General features: G+C 47.7%; 1 protein-coding gene across 3 annotated transcripts in view; it reads left to right on the top strand.

Moving 5' to 3' along the window:
- SLC23A1 (solute carrier family 23 member 1) overlaps positions 1-19,594 on the top strand; it is a 945,676-nt gene extending 926,082 nt beyond the window's left edge. For all 3 annotated transcript variants that reach the window (XM_069654343.1, XM_069654344.1, XM_069654345.1), the window contains one exon: positions 19,178-19,594. In XM_069654343.1, coding sequence (XP_069510444.1) covers positions 19,178-19,419 — 242 coding nt within the window. In that variant the 3' untranslated portion in view covers positions 19,420-19,594. The remainder of the gene's footprint in view (positions 1-19,177) is intronic.
- The last annotated feature ends 539 nt before the right edge of the window (positions 19,595-20,133 follow it).

Genomic DNA, 20,133 nt, shown 5'->3' on the forward strand with positions numbered 1-20,133 from the left:
GTGTGGCTCATTAATGCCAATTTTTGGTTCGGCTAATATGTTATGACATCTCACGGTCGCTGTGTCAAATCACTGTCAAAAGAATAAGATTTACAAAAGAAAATGAAGGTCCAGACTCTGGAAAGCAAATCTGACTTCTGCTAAGGTGGTCATGCACTTGGTGCTGATGTGGGTCCTTGAGAGGTTTGGGGGTACATCTACTCGGCCCTGCTGGGTCAGGGGAGTCTGAAAAGAGAGGCGTGTGGGGAGGTGGGGTACGAAGAATCTCTTAACGATGGATGAACACTACTCTAACCGAGGCGATAAAAACCTAGTCTATCTCGGATGGAAAATACAACATGGTGTTGGGATACCACTCGGGTTGAGGGGGGGGATCTCCTTGACTGAGGGGGCGTTGCCTCTGAAATGCGACAAAGAGGGCACTCTGCCAATAAGGAATGCTTACTGTCTTCCTGCAAAGACTGGAAGCTTGGGACTGTAACCAGGGCTGCCAAAGTCTAACACTTTATTTATGCTAGGAACCATCACCTGTTTTGAACGGTTTGACTGCTTATGATGGTGTAAGGTAACCACCTGAGAGGAGTGACACTATGAGCCAACCTTATCCATGAAGGACGACGAAGGGGCATATTCCCTGAAGAACGCATTACTCTTTGGTGGTTTCTGATGTGGTTGTCCAATACAAGGGCAAATACTAAGAGCCCTCCAGAACCACTAAGAGATTGAATGTGCCTCAGAGCCAAGGATCTGACAAGCCCACCGTAGCTTTGATAGCTCAGGGGCCTTACAGGGTCCACACAAACCTCACAGGCAAGAGATGGGCCCTTCAGCCGGTACACATTGCACTGGGCTCCTCCCAGGACAAATCTTAATTGAATGCCATTTCTTCTCAACACAAAGGCCGATATTAGGCCCAACGCACACATCAGAGCAAGCCCTGGTTAATGTTGCTTAGGAGGGGCTCAAGGAATGCGAGTATCCCTACCCAGACAGGCAACATGCTGGAAACGTGTAACCCAGCTGGCATGCCTGAAAATCAGTACCGTACATGCCTCGTCCGAAACAAAGTTGTATATGCTCTGGGGAAGAAGGGTCTTAAAAATGTCCTTTCACCAGTTGAGGAATTTCCTGAAGGAACACTCTTTAAAATAGCATTAGTCCCACTCATCATCTGGCCCTAGGTACTCCAGTCATAGAGCATGTGTCTACGCAGCAGAAAAGCTCTGCTACAGGACCCAGAGCACTTAAAGCCTTTTTCCTTGGGGATAAACAGGGAGCACCTAAAAGAAACAAACATTGGCACTACCAATAGTTGTGGCGTTTCCTGTTCTTTGCATTTTGCATTTATAGGCACCAGGGTGCAACAGGAGAATTCAAAGTTTCAAAGGAGGCTGTGATAGTGGGTGCAGGTGCGCAATAGAATAAGAAGGTGAATAGAGGAAGGGCGGAGGCAATTGATAGAGGGTGCATTGGCGATGAGCAAGAGGAAATATGAGCAAGAAAGGGTGCGAATGTAAAAAACCAGTACAGAGAGAGATAGTGACAACGCAGAGACAAAGGGCAGGGAGAGAGACAGCATAGAAAGAGCCAGCACAGAGAGAGAAAGTGCAGACAGAGAATGCAGATAGAGAGAGGATGCAGAGAGAGCGCAGAAAGAGAGAAAGTGAGCAGAGAGAGAGTGAAGAGAGAGCATCAGACAGCATAGTCAGACAGCGCAGAGAGAGACAGAGTGCAGAGACAGAGAGCATAGAAAGTGTAATGAGGGAGACAGCACAGAGAGAAAACCAGCGAGGAGAAAGACAGCACAGAGGGAGACAGCGCATAGAGAGAGACAACACAGAGACAGGACAGAGAGAGAGAGAGTGGCAATGCAGAGAGAGACAGCAGAGAGAGACTTCACAGAGAGCAAGGAGTGACAGCACAGAGAGAGAGGAGTGACAGCGCAGAGAGAGACAGATAGAAAGGCAGCACACAAAGAGAATAGCATTGCAGAGAGTGACAGCCCAAAGAGAGAGAGAGAGAGAAATGGCACAGAGATTGACATGTATGTATTTAAAAATGTAAACGAAAGGCCAGCCCATTCATTCCATACGAGGTACCGCATAGGACTAGAGTCGCAGTGCGAGCTTCGCGGGAAACGGCAGCCGTGGAAGCAAACGGACATAAAAAGAGATAGCACGTCTTGGGGAGCACAATGTGCTCGACCTACTGTAGTAATTTAAAATTCCCAATTGTAACACCATTTCCAGAACATGCCTTTGTAAAGATAGGCATCTCCGCCAGGCGCAAGTGATGTCAACGCCCCACACAGAACACTAACGGAGTGCAGAAGCTTCCCTGCTTCCGCTCGCTCTGCATGTCACGGGTGTCACATCTCTCGCACATCTTTCACCTTTACACAACTGCATTCCTAGACTGCATCAGAGTCCCGTCAACACCGTGGAGTGAAGCAGCGAATTGCGGGCTTGAAGGCTTCTCCTCTCTAAAACAGAACCCACTGTCAGAGCTTGGAACTCATCAAAGCATGTCAAATGGATAAAAAACAAGGCCAATCAAATGGGGAAAAACGAAACTCAGCTGGTGCTTTGGCCATTTCATCGCCAACCAATGGCAAGTTGCCATGCCAAAGTCACAGTCCTCCTGAAATCGCCTTTTCATATACAGTCTCAATGTTTTTGGTGATATTTTGGTGGTTGCACCACCAAAACGCACCAAATAAAAAAATAGTTGTGTTAAGAGGCGCAACCCCCGGCGGTTTAAGCAAGGAGTATATGCACTTTAGGCTGTGTGTGCGTGCGCCGTGTAGCACTAGGGCAAGTACCCCTGTGCACTTTTCTTTTAAATTCGTCTGCTGCCCCACATCAAGCTTCATTCCCGTCCACTTCCTGGCGACGGAAATTCATAAGTGAAGGAAACGGGACGGAATGTGGGTGTAAAAGCTCTCTCAATCCTCCCTCATTGTTTCTCCCTCTTGTCACTCAGTCGCTCTGGTAAGAGGAATTTCTCATTATTGTTGCTCTTCCAGCTTTATTTTTTATGGTCTCCCTGAGTGACAATGCTGATGTGCCCTGTTGTTGTCTCTCGGCAATCACTAGCACAGTTAGGTGTCCACCTGCTCTCGAGTCAAAGTAGCACATGGCCAGCCCTTGGTCTAGGACAGTCTGGGTTAGAGGTTCAGAGGGATGTGTTCGTGGTACCTATCCTCCTATGGCTTCCCAGCACCTTCTGACCCCAACATATGCTTGTACCCGTGAGGTCACTCTAGTTCATCTCTCTCACCCTTGTTGCCAGGTAACTCCTGTTGAGGCTCCTCAATGTTTTGCCACGTTTGTTAGTCCTCCCACCTAACACCCTGTAAATATAGGATGCCGAAAGGTTTAACCCTTGAAGCACAGACTGCACCAAAACTACTTGGGGTTGAGCATATATGGTTTACTGAATACGTGGGTTCACATGGACAGCAGGTAAGTACAGAGGAAAAGGTAAGTTACATTTAGGTCAAGATCTTATGTAGGGAGACATCCACCGGTCCCTTATTCACTCCAGCACCAAGCCCAACTGACTTTTCTTAAGGAGTCACAAAACCAAACATTCCATATTCAAATTAACTTAAGTACATACACACTCACAGGTCAGGGAGAGCCAAAGAAAGACAGCAAAGGGAAGACAGATGTAAAACACAACACATCTCCCTTATATGACAAAAAAGAAAAAATAGAACAAAGGAAAGCACAAGGAAACTCCCAAAAAAAACAAACACCATAACTTACTTCCAAAACCTTGCTACAAAGCGACAATGCTCCAAGAAATAAGCTTTCTTCCCTCTGTACCTTCCACAGCTAATGTATAGCCCACCACACCAAAACAACACAACAGTTCCATAGGTGGCCTACCACAAAACTCAATTCAGGGAACCAGCCCACCTTCAAGCACACACCCAAAACAAACTAAACACAGACCTAAATCCATCCTGCTTCATCCACAATCAACAAATAGTGTCACAACACTAAAAACAGGGTTCAAACCCCCACTAACAGCCTGAAGCACATACAGCACGACTCCACTACACCAATTGGCAGCAACCAAAAATAACGGGCATCTGCATCTCGCAAGCAATTGGCACTACATATACGGGCATCCACATCCTGCTACCCAATTGGCAACAAAACCGGGCGCCCACATCCCGCTAAACCAATTGGCAACAAACCGGGCATCCACATCCCGCTAAGCAATTTGCACAAAACCCTGGGCATCCACATCCCACTCCGATTGGCACACAACCAGGCATCCACATCCCTTTAACCAATTGGCAACAAAACCGGGCATCCACATCCCGCTAAGCAATTTGCACAAAACCCTGGGCATCCACATCCCACTCCAATTGGCAGAAAACCGGGCATCCACATCCCGCTAACAATTGGCAGAACACTGGGCATCCACATCCCGCTAAACAATTTACACAAAACTGTGGGCATCCACATCCCACTCCAATTGGCACAAAACCGGGCATCCACATCCCGCCAAACAATTGGCAACGGTTTCTGTGCAACAATTTGTACCATTCATGCAGAATCACATGCTACAAACCACTTTCTGCACCTACATCAGTTTTACTACACAAGCATAGATAATTTGAGCACATAAGCATGGTAAACGAGAGTTACACACTTCAATCGAGTCCACCAACCAGGCCAAATCTTTCACAATCCAAACTCTTACAAACCAAGCTACTGCTCAGAGCAATACATTGCTGACCTCACCATTCCCTACACTAGCTTAAGAACAGCTAAGCTCTAATCATAAACATGCATCAACTCTGCAGCGGGCCCACCACAGACGTCAACAACAAGGAACCAGCCCTCATTGCCCAGATGATGAAAGCTTGAACGTGTGATGTGTGGCAAGATTATTTATTGAATTTTGTGCCCAGACTATAAGATCTTAAACGTGTGAGTTGTGGCCGAAGTTTTTATAAATTTGATGTTGCATTTTGAAAGGATATGTTTGAAGTTATTTGGCAGCATCGGATATAGGTTTTAACAGTGGTTGGTTCCAAAACTATGAAAAATAGGTTGCATGTACAGTGCTTACAGATTGTTTGTCTGGTTCTCATTCATAGCTCAATCAAATGTACCAAAGGTAACTTTAGTAAAAGAGCAATGCCTAACCAACTGGCACATCTCCAATCAATCAACAGGTATGGAAATCTTCCTGCCACAAGTTTTATAGGGGGGTAATACATGGATTTCGGCAAATGTCAATCTCCTGCCCCAGGTCTGAGAGGGGTCGCCAGGGGATCCTCTTCATACCAGCCCCACCCCTGTATAATGGAGCGAGTGGTGGCCCTCGATCCCCATGGTCACTGTCCCAATCACCCATTGGGTCAGACAGGGAACATTGTCATATATGGCACAGAAGATTAAATTGATGAAAGCCCTGGTTTTATCTAACCTAGATAATGTTAACAGTGTTTACATCGGCTTGGACAAATAGCAATCTCCTCAACCTAGACTCATTCAAAATCAAGCAGCCAGAGTCACATTGGGCCTTAAAATTCACAATTGTCTCACCAGGAATGACATCTTCCACGGCCTCCCATTCGAATACAGAATCCGTTTCAAGTTTCTGTGTGTGACCTACTGGAACCTCCAAAGTAAGGCCTACAAGTCCTTTGGAAACTGTACCACCCAGGCAGGAGCCTCATGGTGTCACGAAAGAGCCTGCTTATACCACCTAATTAATTTTATTTATTGTGTGCTCTGGTTACACAACCGAACCTTTCACACAAACCTCATTAAGACAAGTCATTACAAGTACATTTCAATTACATATAGTGGTTTCAACAACTATTAGAAGATCATAAAAAGGGAACCAGTACATTCAGACAGTCAATTCACACAAAATACCAAGAACCGAATTTAAAAAAACATATACTAAAATACAATACTAAAACCAACTAGCACTATTTCCAAAAATTCTACAATTGCCAATGGCAGTGAAAATTCACTGGTATTTAAAATCCAGAGCCATAGCTGTTGTGGCCCAGTCACTTGGTAGTTGTTTGTAAACCTGTTCAATTTCGCATAACGTAGGTCCTTCGAGGACAGGTCACTCCAACCACAAATGTCTCAGGGTATCAGTACCATAACCATCATAGCGGCATAGCCTTTGATCCACAGGGAGCTTCTGTCTCATAACTAGGACATCCATTGATAGTAATACATTTAGTTTTAATCTTAGGACTCTAGTTATAAAATCCCTTGACCCTCGACAGGTGTTTGACCAAGTTTGGAGCAACAGTGTTAAAAAAATGTCTGTTCCAATTAAAATGGTCATTACAACATCAGCGTTCCAATATATTCTCCCTGATCTTGATCCATTCGTGTCTATACAGTCTTAGTTTCACTTTATTGGGATTAGTGGTAAATTCCTCAGCAGAAGAATCTCCCCCTAATCTCCACCTAAATTCAAAAGGCAGCAAAACAGGGCGAACAACTGTGCAGTCATCGCACATAAGAAACAGAACAAACTGCCCAAAAAACAAACAACTGAATTTAACAGATTCATGAGATCTCACGTGGCCCTCCTATTTTTTTTAAAAAAAGGTAATGTCTATTCATAAGGACAAAGTGTAAATAGTAAAAAAAAATGCATACATTTGCCAGGACCAAGCGTAAATAGTGCAGAATTTCTACTATTAAAAAGGACAATGGGAAGAAGGATAAATAGTGCAGAATGTCTACTATTTGCCAGAACAAAGGGTAAATAGTGCAAAATGTGTACTATTTGCTAGGCCAAGGGCAAATAGTGCAGAATTACTGGGCAAAGTGTAAAAAGCATACATTCTGCACAATTTACACGGATCCTCTTCGTATTTGCGAATTGCATAGAATGTATCCTATTCACAAGGACAAAGGGCAAATAGCGTACATTCTGCACAATTTACACAGACCCATGCAATTTGTGTTGAATACATGCTATTTACCCTTTGTGCTTCCAAATAGACACTTCCTTTAAAGAAAAGACTTCTGAGATCTTTAGCTAGTTTTACCTGCAGTTAATAGGAACGGCAGCAACCTCTTACCAATTTGATATGACTCGGAGAATGTCATTTCACTCCCTTCCTTATCCTTCCCAGCCTCTCTGTGAATGGTTACTGGGTTAGACATGTAAAGTTTCAGTCACATTTATGATGAGATTGCCTTCTTTTTGATTATTATACTGATATAGATATTGATATTTTATTTCTATTGCGCTCGTACACAAGTGTTTCAGAGCTTGTTAGGGAGAATTCTCTGTAAAGGCTAATTTCCCAAACCTAGTGAGTCCCCCAGCAGCTTTGCTGGATTTTTGGGGTTTATTTTTTTCTCCTGCTAAGAGTGAGACTCTTTATCTCCCACTCTTAGACATGATTTGAGATATCCTTTGACTTTGCAATGTGTTTAATGGGCTATGGGGTATTTTACTCCATAGGGTTTCATGTGGTTTTTGGTAAGTGTGTTACACAGCACCCTCAGTGCAGTAACACAGGGGTGTCATAGTGACCCCCAAACATAGACTCCATACCCTGGGACTGACTACTGTGTCCCAGGGCATGTAAAGTCACCATTGACTTTACTAGTCTTAAATTGGGAACAGAACCAGTACAAACCATCATATTGTGGAAGTAATGGTAGGGGTAATTAGATTGCCCCTGGGTCTGTTTTTCGAGGGGGCACTGTGCAGTCCCCCCTCGTCGAGTTTCTGGCTGGTGGCAGTGGTTACCACGCAAAATAGTCCTTAAGAATATTTACTATGGGATTTTCCCATTCATTTTAAACGCACCACTTTTTGGTGCAATGTTAAAGATACCGCCGGGTTATTTATTTAATATTTATTCCCCAGTTGGGTCTTTTCGCCAGGACTCGGTTTTAAAATGGCGTTTGTGTTCGTCTCTGTAACTCCAACCCAAGTCGAGCCCTTTGTTCCACTTTTTGGCGGGCTTCTCCACAGAAGCCTCCAAAAGTGGTGCCACTCTGTCTGGGTCTACAGGATGTGTGGGAGGGGGGTTTAGGCACCCTGGACTGAGTTGCATCGGCAACTCAAGTCGCACTCTTGTGTGATTGGCCCAGTGGTGAGCCGCCCGGCTCACCACTTAGCATGTTTGAGTGACAGGACTGATGAATGGGGGTTTTCTGCATAAAAGCAGGGCTTTGGGGACTGGGACTTCAGACGTCGCCACAGGACCAAATAATCCGAAGAGGGAAAAGCTGAGCCGACCTGCAACAATGACACCACCGGTGGAGCCCTGCTGAACCGACTCACCACTTCTTCCAACGACAGAGGAGATCTTCATCCCGAAGAGTCTTCTTCCTTTGACTGGTGGGGATAACCAGTTTGCCCGCCTTTTCACCTTCCCGGATCATCTCATGGCCGCCTTGCCTGTGCCAAGCACCCCGGCAACCGGGATACCACGGTTTTCCACTACCGCAAATAAAAGGGTAGTACCTTTTAACCGGAGAAATCCGCGGCTGGTTTCTTCCCTGGCAGTGCAACGGCCTTCAGCTTTCCTCCATGTCGAGATCTTCTCTTCCTCTGGACGACGCCGCGCCTTGCACCCGCTGCCAGGAACAACTGCCCCCGCTGGAGGATTCTCTCCACTTTCAAGGTATTGTGTTGTGTGCTTTTCCTAATTTCTGCCTTTTCCCTCCCTTTTTCTTAACTTATTGGAGTGCCATCTTTAGTTAAGCGCTCACCTCTGTCTGGAAATAAGTGGTGTTAACTAAGACTTGTCTAATAAGGAATAATGGATGTATATATATATTAATAGTGACTGTGTTTTTTAACTTGCTTACAATAATAGTGCTGAAGTGTTTCTAAGTGTGTCTTTTTAATAAATAATTATATACTTTGATACCAAAGCTCTGGTTAGTGTTTGCTTGTGCTACTGTATTTTGGTACTTATCTGGTATACTCTATATACTGTCTAACTCTTCTTGAGAGAAGTCTGGCTGCTCAGCCACAGCTACCAGGTAAATCTGTGTGGTATAGACTGCTACCAATTGGGTTTACTGCCAACACCTGTAGCCTTAAGCCTTTTGCAGTGGTCCCTAAGGGAACTGCACAGGTTGAACAGAACTAGACAAAGCAAGGGAGGGGAATAGGGGAGAACAAAACAGCAGTTTTACTCGGCCCAGTGACATTGAGAACACGCAAGTGCATGGGTGAGGGGGAGGGTAAAAGCGCATGGAAGAGGGGAGAAGTGGAAAGTGCAGAGCAAAGGAGAAACAAATAAATAATAATGAATACATAATAAAGGCAACAAACAGTGGTAGTGCAGCCAGCAATTGGCAAGTGCTGGGTTTAAGGCAACAAACAGGGTAGGTCTGATAAGTGCAGGAAGAAAAGAGGGGTTGGGGGTCTGTATGGGTACAGATACAGACCCCAGTGCAAGGGGTGGCCCGGAGACAGCGCGGGAGGGTGGCAGGGTGAGCAGGTACCTGGGCCCAGAGGACAGAGGGTGGCCAGGTGCACAGTGCCAAGAAAGAACAGATCAGAAGGGGAGAGGGGGAGCGAAGGCAGAAGCATAGAGGAAGCGCTTGAGGTGCTTCCGGAACCGGAGATGGTTCTCCTCAAGTTTTAGAGTGGCAGGGAGACTATTCCCGAGGGAGGCCCCAGCCGAAGACCGAGATCTACCCCGAGCTCGTTTCTTTGAAAAACGACTGACACTGAGGGAGTTTGAGGTAGAGGAGCGAAGAGCTCGAGAGGGGAGGTATTGGCAGAGGGATAGCTGAAGGTATTTTGGACCGAGGCCGCAGAAAGCCTTGTGGAAAATGCAGTTTTAAAAAAAAAAAACTTTATTCAACTTGACGACATACAAAAAAACAGAGATGCTCACAACATAGGAACAGTATACGTCATTACAAAAATGCATACTTCGCAATAAAGTGTTGGCTTCGGGTACATCAAGAGGATCAGGGAACTATGTGATGGCCTGAGTATAAGGCTTAGGACTCATTATTCATGGGTTGACTCCTGTGTCGGAGAAAGGCCAGGGGTGGAGGGTTCAGTGTCCGAGTTCGAGGTCGTGGCAGACATATAATTATGAAATTTCCGCCAAATGTCTCTTGGCCTTGAGTGCGGGTGTTGCAGTGCTCTCCAGGCCTCCTTGGAGTCGTGTGCCCACGTGACCGTCCTGAGCCACTGTGCATACGTGGGTGCCCTGGGGCGGAGCCAATTCATCAAGATGCAGCGTACGGCTAGTATCATGCAGATTCCCGCCAGTTTTTTCGAGTAACGACTCAGTTGGGGGAAGTCGTGGAAGAGGCACTCCAGTGGCGATGGATCTATGGTGTAATTAGTATGGCAGACAGGGTGGTGCATATTTTGGTCCAATATTGCGTGAGCCGCGGGCAGTCCCAGATCATATGGATGTAGGGGGCCTGATCCGCCCCACATCTAGGGCAGTTGGAAGGAAGTTCATTGAACATATGGTGTAGTCTACCTGGAGTGTGATGGTATCTATGTAGCGCCTTAAATTGTATTAGTTTAAACCGAGAGTTATATGATACATTATGGGTGCGAGCACACATCTGGGACCAGCGTTCATCAGTGATCTCAACTCCCACGTCCTCCTCCCACCTACTTCTCAGTTTACTGAAGGGGGGGTGGCCTTAGTCTGCAGTAGGGTATAGAGCCTTGATACCTTCCCTCTAAAGCAGTCAAAGGTGAATAGCTCTTCAATAATGGGCTCGTCCGGTGGAATTGTGGGGAAGTTGGGGTATCTGGCCTTGAGATTTTTCCAGAGGGAAGAGTATTGCAGCCATGCAGATGGCCTACGTCTAAGGGGAATTGGGAGGTCAGCCCATTCAAGGAGGTTTCCCTGTTTATAGATATCCCGGAGTACCAGGAAACCTGCATCAGCCCAGCAGGACACTATGGATTGTGGGATATTCGGGACATCGGGGAAGAAGTTCCAAAGCGGGAGGTCCCCATGGAAGGGGTGTGGTGTTTGAACCAGTTTCCAGATCTTAGTGAGGGCCAAGGATGTACTGGCAACAGGATCAGCCATTACTGGGTTAGCTGGGACAGGTTTCAGAATAAGGGATCCAATCTCCTGATCACTGACCGTTCGTTTCTCTAGGCGGACATGTGGAGGGGGGTCAATGGTGTTAAACCAGTAGGAAGCAAATTGTGCTTGGGCCACTAGCCAATATCTGGTAAAGTCAGGGGCACCGAACCCACCCAATTCCTTAGGGGTGGTCAGTGTCGTTAACTTGAGTCGGACTGCCCCAGAGTGCCATAGAAAGGTGTTGGTTATACAGCGCTGCGAACAGAAGAACTTGTCGCGTGGCCATAGGTGAAGATTTGTTAATCGGTAAAGGAATTGGGGGAGCACCACCATTTTAAGTATACCTATCCGGCCCGCCAAGGAAATAGGGAATCTAGACCAACTCTCTGTTTTGGTGGCCAAGTGCGTGAGGTACGTGTTGTAGTTCTCCTCACGCAGCTTTGCCATATGCCGGGAGACCACCACCGCCAGGTAGGTAATATTGGATTGGAACCACGTGAATCCTCGTAGGTCGGACGGGGGTAGTGTGGAGTCTGTGAGTGGGAAGAGGATAGATTTAGAACAGTTTATTCTTAATCCAGATATGTGACCGAAGCGGACCACATCTTCCAGGATAGGGGCAAGGTTGGACTCTGGGCAGCGAATATAAAGGAGGGCATCGTCGGCATATAGGGAAACAATATCAGCTTGGCCCACTGTACGCAAGCCCCTATGAGAGTGTGACTGGCGCATTATGTCGGCAAAGGGCTCCATGGCTATAGCGAATATTAGTGGGGAGAATGGACAGCCTTGCCGTGTTCCCCTGGCTATCTGGAAAGGGGAGGAGCATCTATCTTCTGTGCGGACCCTGGCCGATGGGTCAGTATAGAATCTGCAGTTTTATTCACCATGCACTCCTAGGTCAGTATAGAGCAACCTAACCCAGGTGCAAAAGTTGGGGCCAAATTTACACTTCTCAAGGACTCACCATAGATATATATGTCTTTGATGGGGACTCACCATAGATATTCCCACGACACCGAGTCGAATGCCTTCTGCATGTCTAGAGTGGTAGCCACTGCTTGTACCCCCGGACCAATCCTACTGATCACATTAAAGAGCCTTCTCAGGTTCAGGGCAGTGGATCTGCCAGGGACGAATCCTGCCTGATCAGGATGGATGATGTGGGGCATGAATGCGGCCAGTCGGATAGCCAGTACTTTGGCATTTATTTTGACGTTGCTGTTGATTAGTGAGAGGGGCCAGTATGAGCCGCATTGGGTGGGGTCTTTGCCAGGTTTAAGAAGGACTGTTATCATCGCCTCACGGAACGGGGGGAGGGAGTATGCCCTTCTCACATGCCTCTTCCCATAGGGTTAATAGGTGTGGGACTAGGAGAAATTGGAAGCGCTTATATAGGTCGATGGGGAGGCCATCTGGGCCAGGGGCTTTACCCGATGCCAATGATTCAATGGCTTCCGTAAGTTCTTCTGATGTGAACGGCCTCTCCAGGAACATGCTAGCGTCAGTGGAAAGGACCGAGAGAGGGAGGTTTTCTAAATAGGAGTCAATTTCAGATACCTGGGGGCCATCCACTTTAGAATACAAGGAGGTGTAGAATGATAGGAATTCTGAGTTTATGTCTTGTGGGGACGTGGCTAGTGTTCCGTCTGATCTCTTTATCGCCGGTATGTTGGGGGCTCCGAATTCTCGGTGAATCAACCTGGCGAGCAGTCGACCTGGCCGCTCTCCCTCGCCATATTTCCTAACCGAGTGTGGGCTGTCCAAAAATTTGACTTCCCGTTCTGCCAGGGTGTGGAAGGTGTCTAGCTCCGACCCCAGTCGCGCCAACGTTTCAGGAGCATGATTGCGGGAATATTGGGTCTCGAGGGTACCCAGAGCCGACTCGCTGCCAGCGATTTCCACACGGATTTCCTTCAGGATACCACACCCCTTGGAGATGGCAATACCTCTGATACATGCTTTAAATGTTTCCGGGGAGTAGCCTGTGATGCGACTGAATTAGTGTTAATCGCAAAAAATTCCTCGATGGAGGATTCAAGTTCAGATGCAAAGGTTTGGTCGAGCAGGGCGTGTGGTCTCATCGAGCAGGGCGTGTGGTCTCATTCTCCACTGACTCATTTTATCATAGTCTTGTCCCCAGTTAAGTGAGATAATAACCGGTGAATGATCAGATAGAGTTCTAGGGAGGATCTTTAGGTAAGACAGGCACCTGATTAATATATTCGATATGAGCCACCTATCTATCCTGGAGTGTGAATCATGCATTGTGGAATAGTAGGAGTGTGTGCGAGATTCAGGGTACATGAGTCGCTAGGCGTCTACGATCGCCAAACGAGGGAGTGTATTTCAAATTGCGTAGGCTGCCCTGGATAGTTGGTGAGGTCAAGAGCCCGATCTGTCTAGATTTACGTCAAGTATCGTATTGAAATCACCACCCCAAATGATCGGGACCAGAGGGTAGCTTTCCAACACTGAAGCTAGGTGTAAGTAGAAATCGGGGTCATCGATGTTTGGACAATAGATATTTAAGATGACTACCTCTTGATTTTGTAATTTACCATGGAGTAGCACATACCTCCCTTGCTGGTATATCAATGAATGGGTACAGAAGAACTTTAGGCTCTTGTGTATCAAAGTTAGGACACCTCGACTTTGGGTGGAATAGTTAGTGAAGTATCTTTGTGGCCCCCATTGTTTAGCAAACTTCCTGCATTGTTCCGAACGGGCATGGGTCTCTTGTAGGCATAGGACTTTAATATCATGACGCTCCGCGTATAGTTGCATCTGCCTCATTTTTTTGTAGTTACCCAGACCTCTTACATTCCAGCTCATGAATGCTAAGCTACTATCAGCCATTTGTATAGGGGTGTTGGTTGATTTCCGGGGTACGGAGTGACGCTAGGCATTGCCAGCCCAACGGGGGCGGGCACTTCATGCCATCCGCAAGTCCGTGACTTAATACAGTGGTATGTGTGGCCTCTTCTGTGGTCATCAAGTGCTTTTTAACATAACTCCCACTTCCCACCCACATCCCTCCCCCAACTAGAGGAATAAGAACCCAAAAACACCATAGCAACAACAAACTCGTTGGTATCAGCGCCTGGGGGCCTGTTGGCTGGCCTGGCGGTGATGCATCGGACTGGGGCACATATAAGGGGATTTCCGATACTGCAGTTTTGATTAAGCGGAAGTTGTATAATATGCGTGACCGGAGAATCAACTGTTCGGTGGAATAACAAGATTGAGTTGCCCATGCATTCCAAGTAATATAGCCTCAAGTGTACGTGAGCGCATCTGTGGGCCTGTTTCCAGGCAGGGAGTCGGCCCAAAGTGGTCGGGCTACATTGGTGCCATGTCGGCAGTCAAGAATGAGCCCTGGAAGTGCTCATTTATGAACTTCGAGGACTCCTCTGGGATCGTGAAAAAAAATGTTTGATTGGAGTGTTCTATTCTTAGTTTGGCAGGGAATAACATGGAGTATTTAACCCCATGATCACAGAGTCTTCTCTTTACCGCCATGAAGGTTATACGTTCTTGCTGCACCGCCTCAGAGAAATCAGGGTAGAGATGGATTCTCGCTGCCCCCATCCGCAACTCCCCCTTGAGTCTCGCCTCTCTCATAAGAGCATCACGGTCGCGAAAATTTAAGATCCTGGCTATAATGGGGCGTGGAGGTGCGCCAGGTCTGGGTTTTGCAGTCAGGGAACGGTAGGCTCTTTCCACCAAACTGCGGGGAGAGTTTCGGGGAAACCAAGACTGACAGAAACATGCGCTCCACAAAGTCTTCCGTGGGCTCGTTAATATTGTCCTTGGGCACTCAACTATGCGTAGATTGTTGCGTCTTGAGCGGGACTCTAAGTCATCATTCTTTTTTTCAACCGCCAGCATGCGGGCAGAGAGTGAGGAGACCGTGGCCCGCAGGGAGCCAACATCATCCTCAGCGACACCAACCCTTGTTTCAATTTCTGCCACCCGGCCATCAGTTCTCTCCATATGCGCCTTTCTGTATGAGATGGTGCCATTCATGTCATCCAGCTTGGTGTGAAGAGTGGTGAATCCCTCACGGATGTATTCCAAAAATTTTTGCGAGTCATCAGGGGTTGGTGTGGCCGATGTCAAAGGGGTCTCCTCAGGCGACTCTGCCGTCGGCCTAGCTGGAGTCATAGCAAACATGCTTAGGGAGGTTTGTTTCTTGCCTGCACCCGCTCCTTTAGTCATGATGTCCTCGGAGGGTGGTCGCCGGGGGGTGGGGGGATGCGAGTGGCTAGCTACGCCCAAGCGCCGGTGTCCTCCTCCGAGTGTAGGGGTCTCTGGTCCAGAGTCCAGCCCGCAGGTCACCAGTCTATCGAGTGCAGCAGCACCCCTCCAGGCTTGGGTCTCCTGAGCAGTGCGCAGTCCAGCGGGCTCGGCCCAGAGCGACTTTGCGGTGTTAGGGTCTTATCCCAGTTTCTGCCTTTTATTTACACCGGGAGTGCAGTGGTGGGGCCAGTGTGGTAGATGCGCCTATACAGCCCTCGGTAGTGTAGGTAATGTAGCCTCGCACCCCGTGCCCCAGCGTGTGGACAGTGCAGTACCTCTCCGTGGTGTCTCGACTTTAATCGGCGGGGTCGCCGTTGCTGATCACAGGGCAGCAGTGGGCCAACTGAAGAGGGGGCTCTGCCCAGTCGGGGGGCTCCCCTGGGTGGTCGCCGAGGTTCAGGGGGGTATGGATGCCGCTGCCGCAGAGGAGGGATGTGCAGCGTAGTGTTCAGGGCAGTATGACGTGCCGGGTGCTCTCAGTATGACAGGCCATGGAATCGGCCGTATATTTGATGCATAAATGAATCCCAGGCAGTGGGCCCACTGAGTCACAGAGTCACTGGACGCCGAGTGCGGGGCAGTGGCAACGTCCAGGTTGCATGGATCAATCTGGCGCTGCACCATTATGTGGGGTTTAATTTGCTGCCCTTTGTATTCCGAGAAGGGTTAGTAGACTACAAGTGGGCACCACTTCAAGTGAGTGGCAGCATGGGGGTTGGCCAGAAATGTGGGGGCTTCCATACCTTGAGTCACGATGGAGGGGGGACAGCGCCACCCCCTGCCCGCCGCCTCGACGCGGGTCAGTGCCCTCGGAGCTCAGGTGCTGGTGTAGCAAAGGAGCCGACAGCCTGAGGCTCCACCCGGCCTGCGGGGCACCCAGCAGCTGGTGGAGCGTGGGATGGAAGGTGCGTGCGGCAGTGCCAGGCAGGGTCCCAAGGCCGCGCCCCCAGAGGGTATGTCGAGGGGGGAAGCCCAGCAGGAGCCAGAGGAGAGGGGTGGAATCCCAGGCGAGCCCGCGGCAGAGATTGTATCCTTGGAGGGGGGGCCACGTGGGCCCGGGACCGCGGCCGCTAAGAGCAGTCCAGAAGGGCGTGCAGCGCCGAGTGGCGGTCTCCCCTCCTCCCGCCAGTCCCAGGATCCGCAGCTCTTGCCTGCACTGGAGCCCGCCCTCCGTGGATGCGTATGAGGGTCGACGCAGCTTGTTCAGGCGGGGTCCTGCTGCACCGCGGGGATCTCTGTATTGGCTCTTCTCCGGAAGATACAAATCGAGTAGAAGGATCAGCAGGTCCTTAGTAACCAATCTGCCGGTTTGCGGCTCAAAACGCAGCAGTATCGAGGCAGGAACGGAGAAAAGAATCTTCCCCATCATGGAGCGTCACGCTCAGGCAGCCATCTTAATGAAGTGCAATAGCGCCCCCCCCCCCCCCCCAATGCAGAGGGTTTTGAATTTAATCCTTGCATCCACTGGGAGCCAATGGAGAGATTTCAGAGCTGGAGAGATATGATCCAAGGGCTTGAGGCCAAGGACAAGTCTCGCGGTCCTGTTCTGGAATAGTTGCAGAGGGCGGTGAGTAGAGGCAGGTAGATTTAGAAAGAGGCTGTAACAATAGTCCAGCCTAGAGAGAACCAGAGCTTGGGAGACCATGAGCTTCTGGGGAAGGAGAGGAAAGGCAGAGTACCTCTGAGGAGGTGCAGTAGGAAGTTTGACTTTTTAGAGACATCAGAGATGTGGGCTGCGAAGGAAAGTGTGGAGTCAAAGATGACCCCGAGGGGGTAGGAAGAGGGCCAAGGGAGGTCAGCTAGAGAGTGAGGGAAAAGGATGCTGAAGGTGTGCCGATGAGGAGGATCTCAGTCTTGCTGGCATTCAGACAAAGATCATTGGCAGAACACCTATCTTGAATGGCAGTTAGGCAATCAGAGATGAGAGAGGGAGAGGAGGTGGCAGAGGGCAGCCTGAAAATTAGTTGAGTGTCATCAGCGTAGCACTGAACATTTGAACAGAAAATGGCAATGCAGTGGGCGAGAGTTGCCAGGTATTGGTTGAAAAGCCAGGGCGAGAGGTTAGATCCCTGAGGAACACCACAGGTAGAGAGGAAGATGGATGATAGGAAGGACTCAAGTTGGACCTGGGAAGGGCGATCAGAGAGGAAAGAGGTCAGCCAGGCCAGAGCCTGTTCAGTGATACCCTGGTTATCACAGAGACGGTTGAGCAGGGTGGTATACCATGTCGAAGGCAGAAAAGAGATCGAGGAGGATGAGGACTGTGATTGTTTATTGCACTGCCCCTCCCACTCTTACTGTTCAACTACCCTTCCTCATACGCTCCACCCGTTGTGCTTTTAAACAGCTCTGTTGTAATTCGTCATGCAAACAAAACAAATGACGAGTATGTCTGTTGAGGTTGCTATGACTCTCCAACATTTACACAGGCCCTCATCTCTCAAATCATATGCAGAGCATTGTTAATCCTTGGGCAGATTGTGCTTGGCTAAATCTCTATCCATCATCAACTGCAGCTCACTTCCTAAAGCAAGGGGTTCTAATGGGCTGGACTGGATCTATCTTTAGGTACCTGATAGCAGCTATTCGGTCCTCGCAAGATCTTCCTGGGGTATATTTTCCATTGAAACCTTCTTAGAGGTTTTAAAATTGATTGCCCAAATGTTCATGCTCACGTTCCCAATTAGGACCAGACTCTGGTGTTGAAATCTCTGGGGGGCCTGCCTTTCAAACTTCTTCACGATGCTTCCCTTAACCTACTATCCTCCAAAGTCCTTTGTCTAATCGTGGCCCCTTCCACTAAACCTGTTTAGGAATTGAGGGCTTTTCTGTGACAAAAACCTTTGGGTTTGGACCTTAGATCCTCTCAAGACTTCAGACCTGATATTGTGTCTCATTTCCACCTTAATCACGATCTGGTTCTACCATCTCTATCCCAACCTGTGGTTCTGGGGGTGATTGAGGCCCTTCATCCTCTATTTGCTTGTCTGATACCCTCTTTGTACTTTTCATGTCTGTTGAAAGGAGATAAACCTCGTATTTCTGCCTTCAGTGGGTGGATTTAGCACGCTACCTCCTTGGCAGAAAAGCTGTCTCATATTCCTATTCCACAGTTTGTACAGGGTAGGTTAACTCCTTGGAAGGCTGCTTCAAGAGCAATGTCTGGTGGTGTATCCATGAGGGACATTAATTGAGCAGCTACTAAGGCATCTCCTGTTAGATTTGCTCATCACCCAACGCTTTGCATGAGTGACTCCTCGTTCAGGCTTACTGTCCTTAAAGCCGGGAGTGGCGGGCACTGACTGATGAGATTACTCCAGTTCTGCGTTAAATAACTTTCTGGCGGCACAATGGTCCCTTGCCATTCACAAATGAGACTGATTAGGCCAAAATCATGTATGGTTTGGCATAGCCTCATGTTATTATGGGATGAAGAAGAGACAAAGGGGTAATGGCCAGGCAATCTGATAATACTGAATCCTTGCATTAACATTAACATTGCCACAGTCATTCATTTCCGCCCGCCCTCCACAGTAGCGTGTTGGTGCATTGCAAAAACGCTTTCTGAGAGGATGACGGAGTTTATCCCATCCCTGAATTGGGTGGGACCAGAGACAGAAAAGATGTGTTTTGAGTAAAAGAGTGTCGGTTTCTTAAACTTACTGGTAAATGGCCTGGGCATTAATATTAGTGCAAAACTGACTACAGTAAAATGAGGACCAAAAGAAGATGTGATTCCTTTTTCAGATAGGTATGTGTTATGTTTGCAACTTTCATTTTCTTAAACTCCAAATTGTAAGAAAATGTTGTCTTTGTCACCTACAGGAACTCAAGAGGAGCGTGGACTCATACAGTGGAAAGAAGGTGCACATGCCGACAGTGAACAGTCCCTTGATCACAAAAGCTACGATTTCCCATTTGGAATGACATGGATAAAAAAGAAACAGTTTTTTAAATATATACCAATTTGTCCAGTTTTTCAAGGCTTTAAATCTAGAAGACAAACCAATTCAGCTGAAATATTAAATGAAAATACAGAAGATATTTCCATATCTACAAAAATCTAATGAACTTCTTAAATGTGTGACCATTTTGGCTGAAATGATGTTTTGAAGCATTAGGCTTTTTTCCTGCTGTATATGTGCCATATTGCATGAATCATGATGACCAATACGATTTTTCAGAATAGTACATCCCATTTTAAATAAAATGTAAGGGACACTTAACAAGTCTGTTTTTAAAGATGATTTTGGTCCCATTCTTTTTTTATGCTAAGCTGCCAATTCATAAGAAAATGATTCAATGTATTTCTGTACAAAAAAATGGTGCCAACAAAGTACTGTTGTTAGAGGACATTTGTCCTGACTAAGCTACCAAAACTCCGTTGATTTTGGAACTGAAGGACTCAACGGGACAGTGGGGCTGGAAGGAAAGAGTGTTTAGTAAATTCCATGGATCTCATTTTCTTGGAAATGTGCCTCCCTCACTTGAAATTGTTTCTATTCAGCAGTGTCCAATGAATTGAGTAGATTATGATTGGAATCAATTTTCCATGTTCTCTTCAATTGTAAGTGTGCAGTTAGCTACAAAAATCAAGTCACAAGAGTGTAAAATTCAGATATTTCAGTCAGTTACCAACTTAGGGGCCGATTCATGGAACAAACGTGCGCCGAAAATCCATGCGCAAGCAGGCGCAAGGTAGCGCAAGCGCGAGAAACGCAGCGCACGCACACGTGTGCAATTCAAGGAAGACGCTGCGCGTGTTTCCCGCTGCCCGTGCG

The sequence above is a fragment of the Ambystoma mexicanum genome, chromosome 3q (assembly GCF_040938575.1).
Source record: "Ambystoma mexicanum isolate Mex_15411 chromosome 3q, UKY_AmexF1_1, whole genome shotgun sequence".
In the NCBI taxonomy this organism is placed as follows: domain Eukaryota; kingdom Metazoa; phylum Chordata; class Amphibia; order Caudata; family Ambystomatidae; genus Ambystoma; species Ambystoma mexicanum.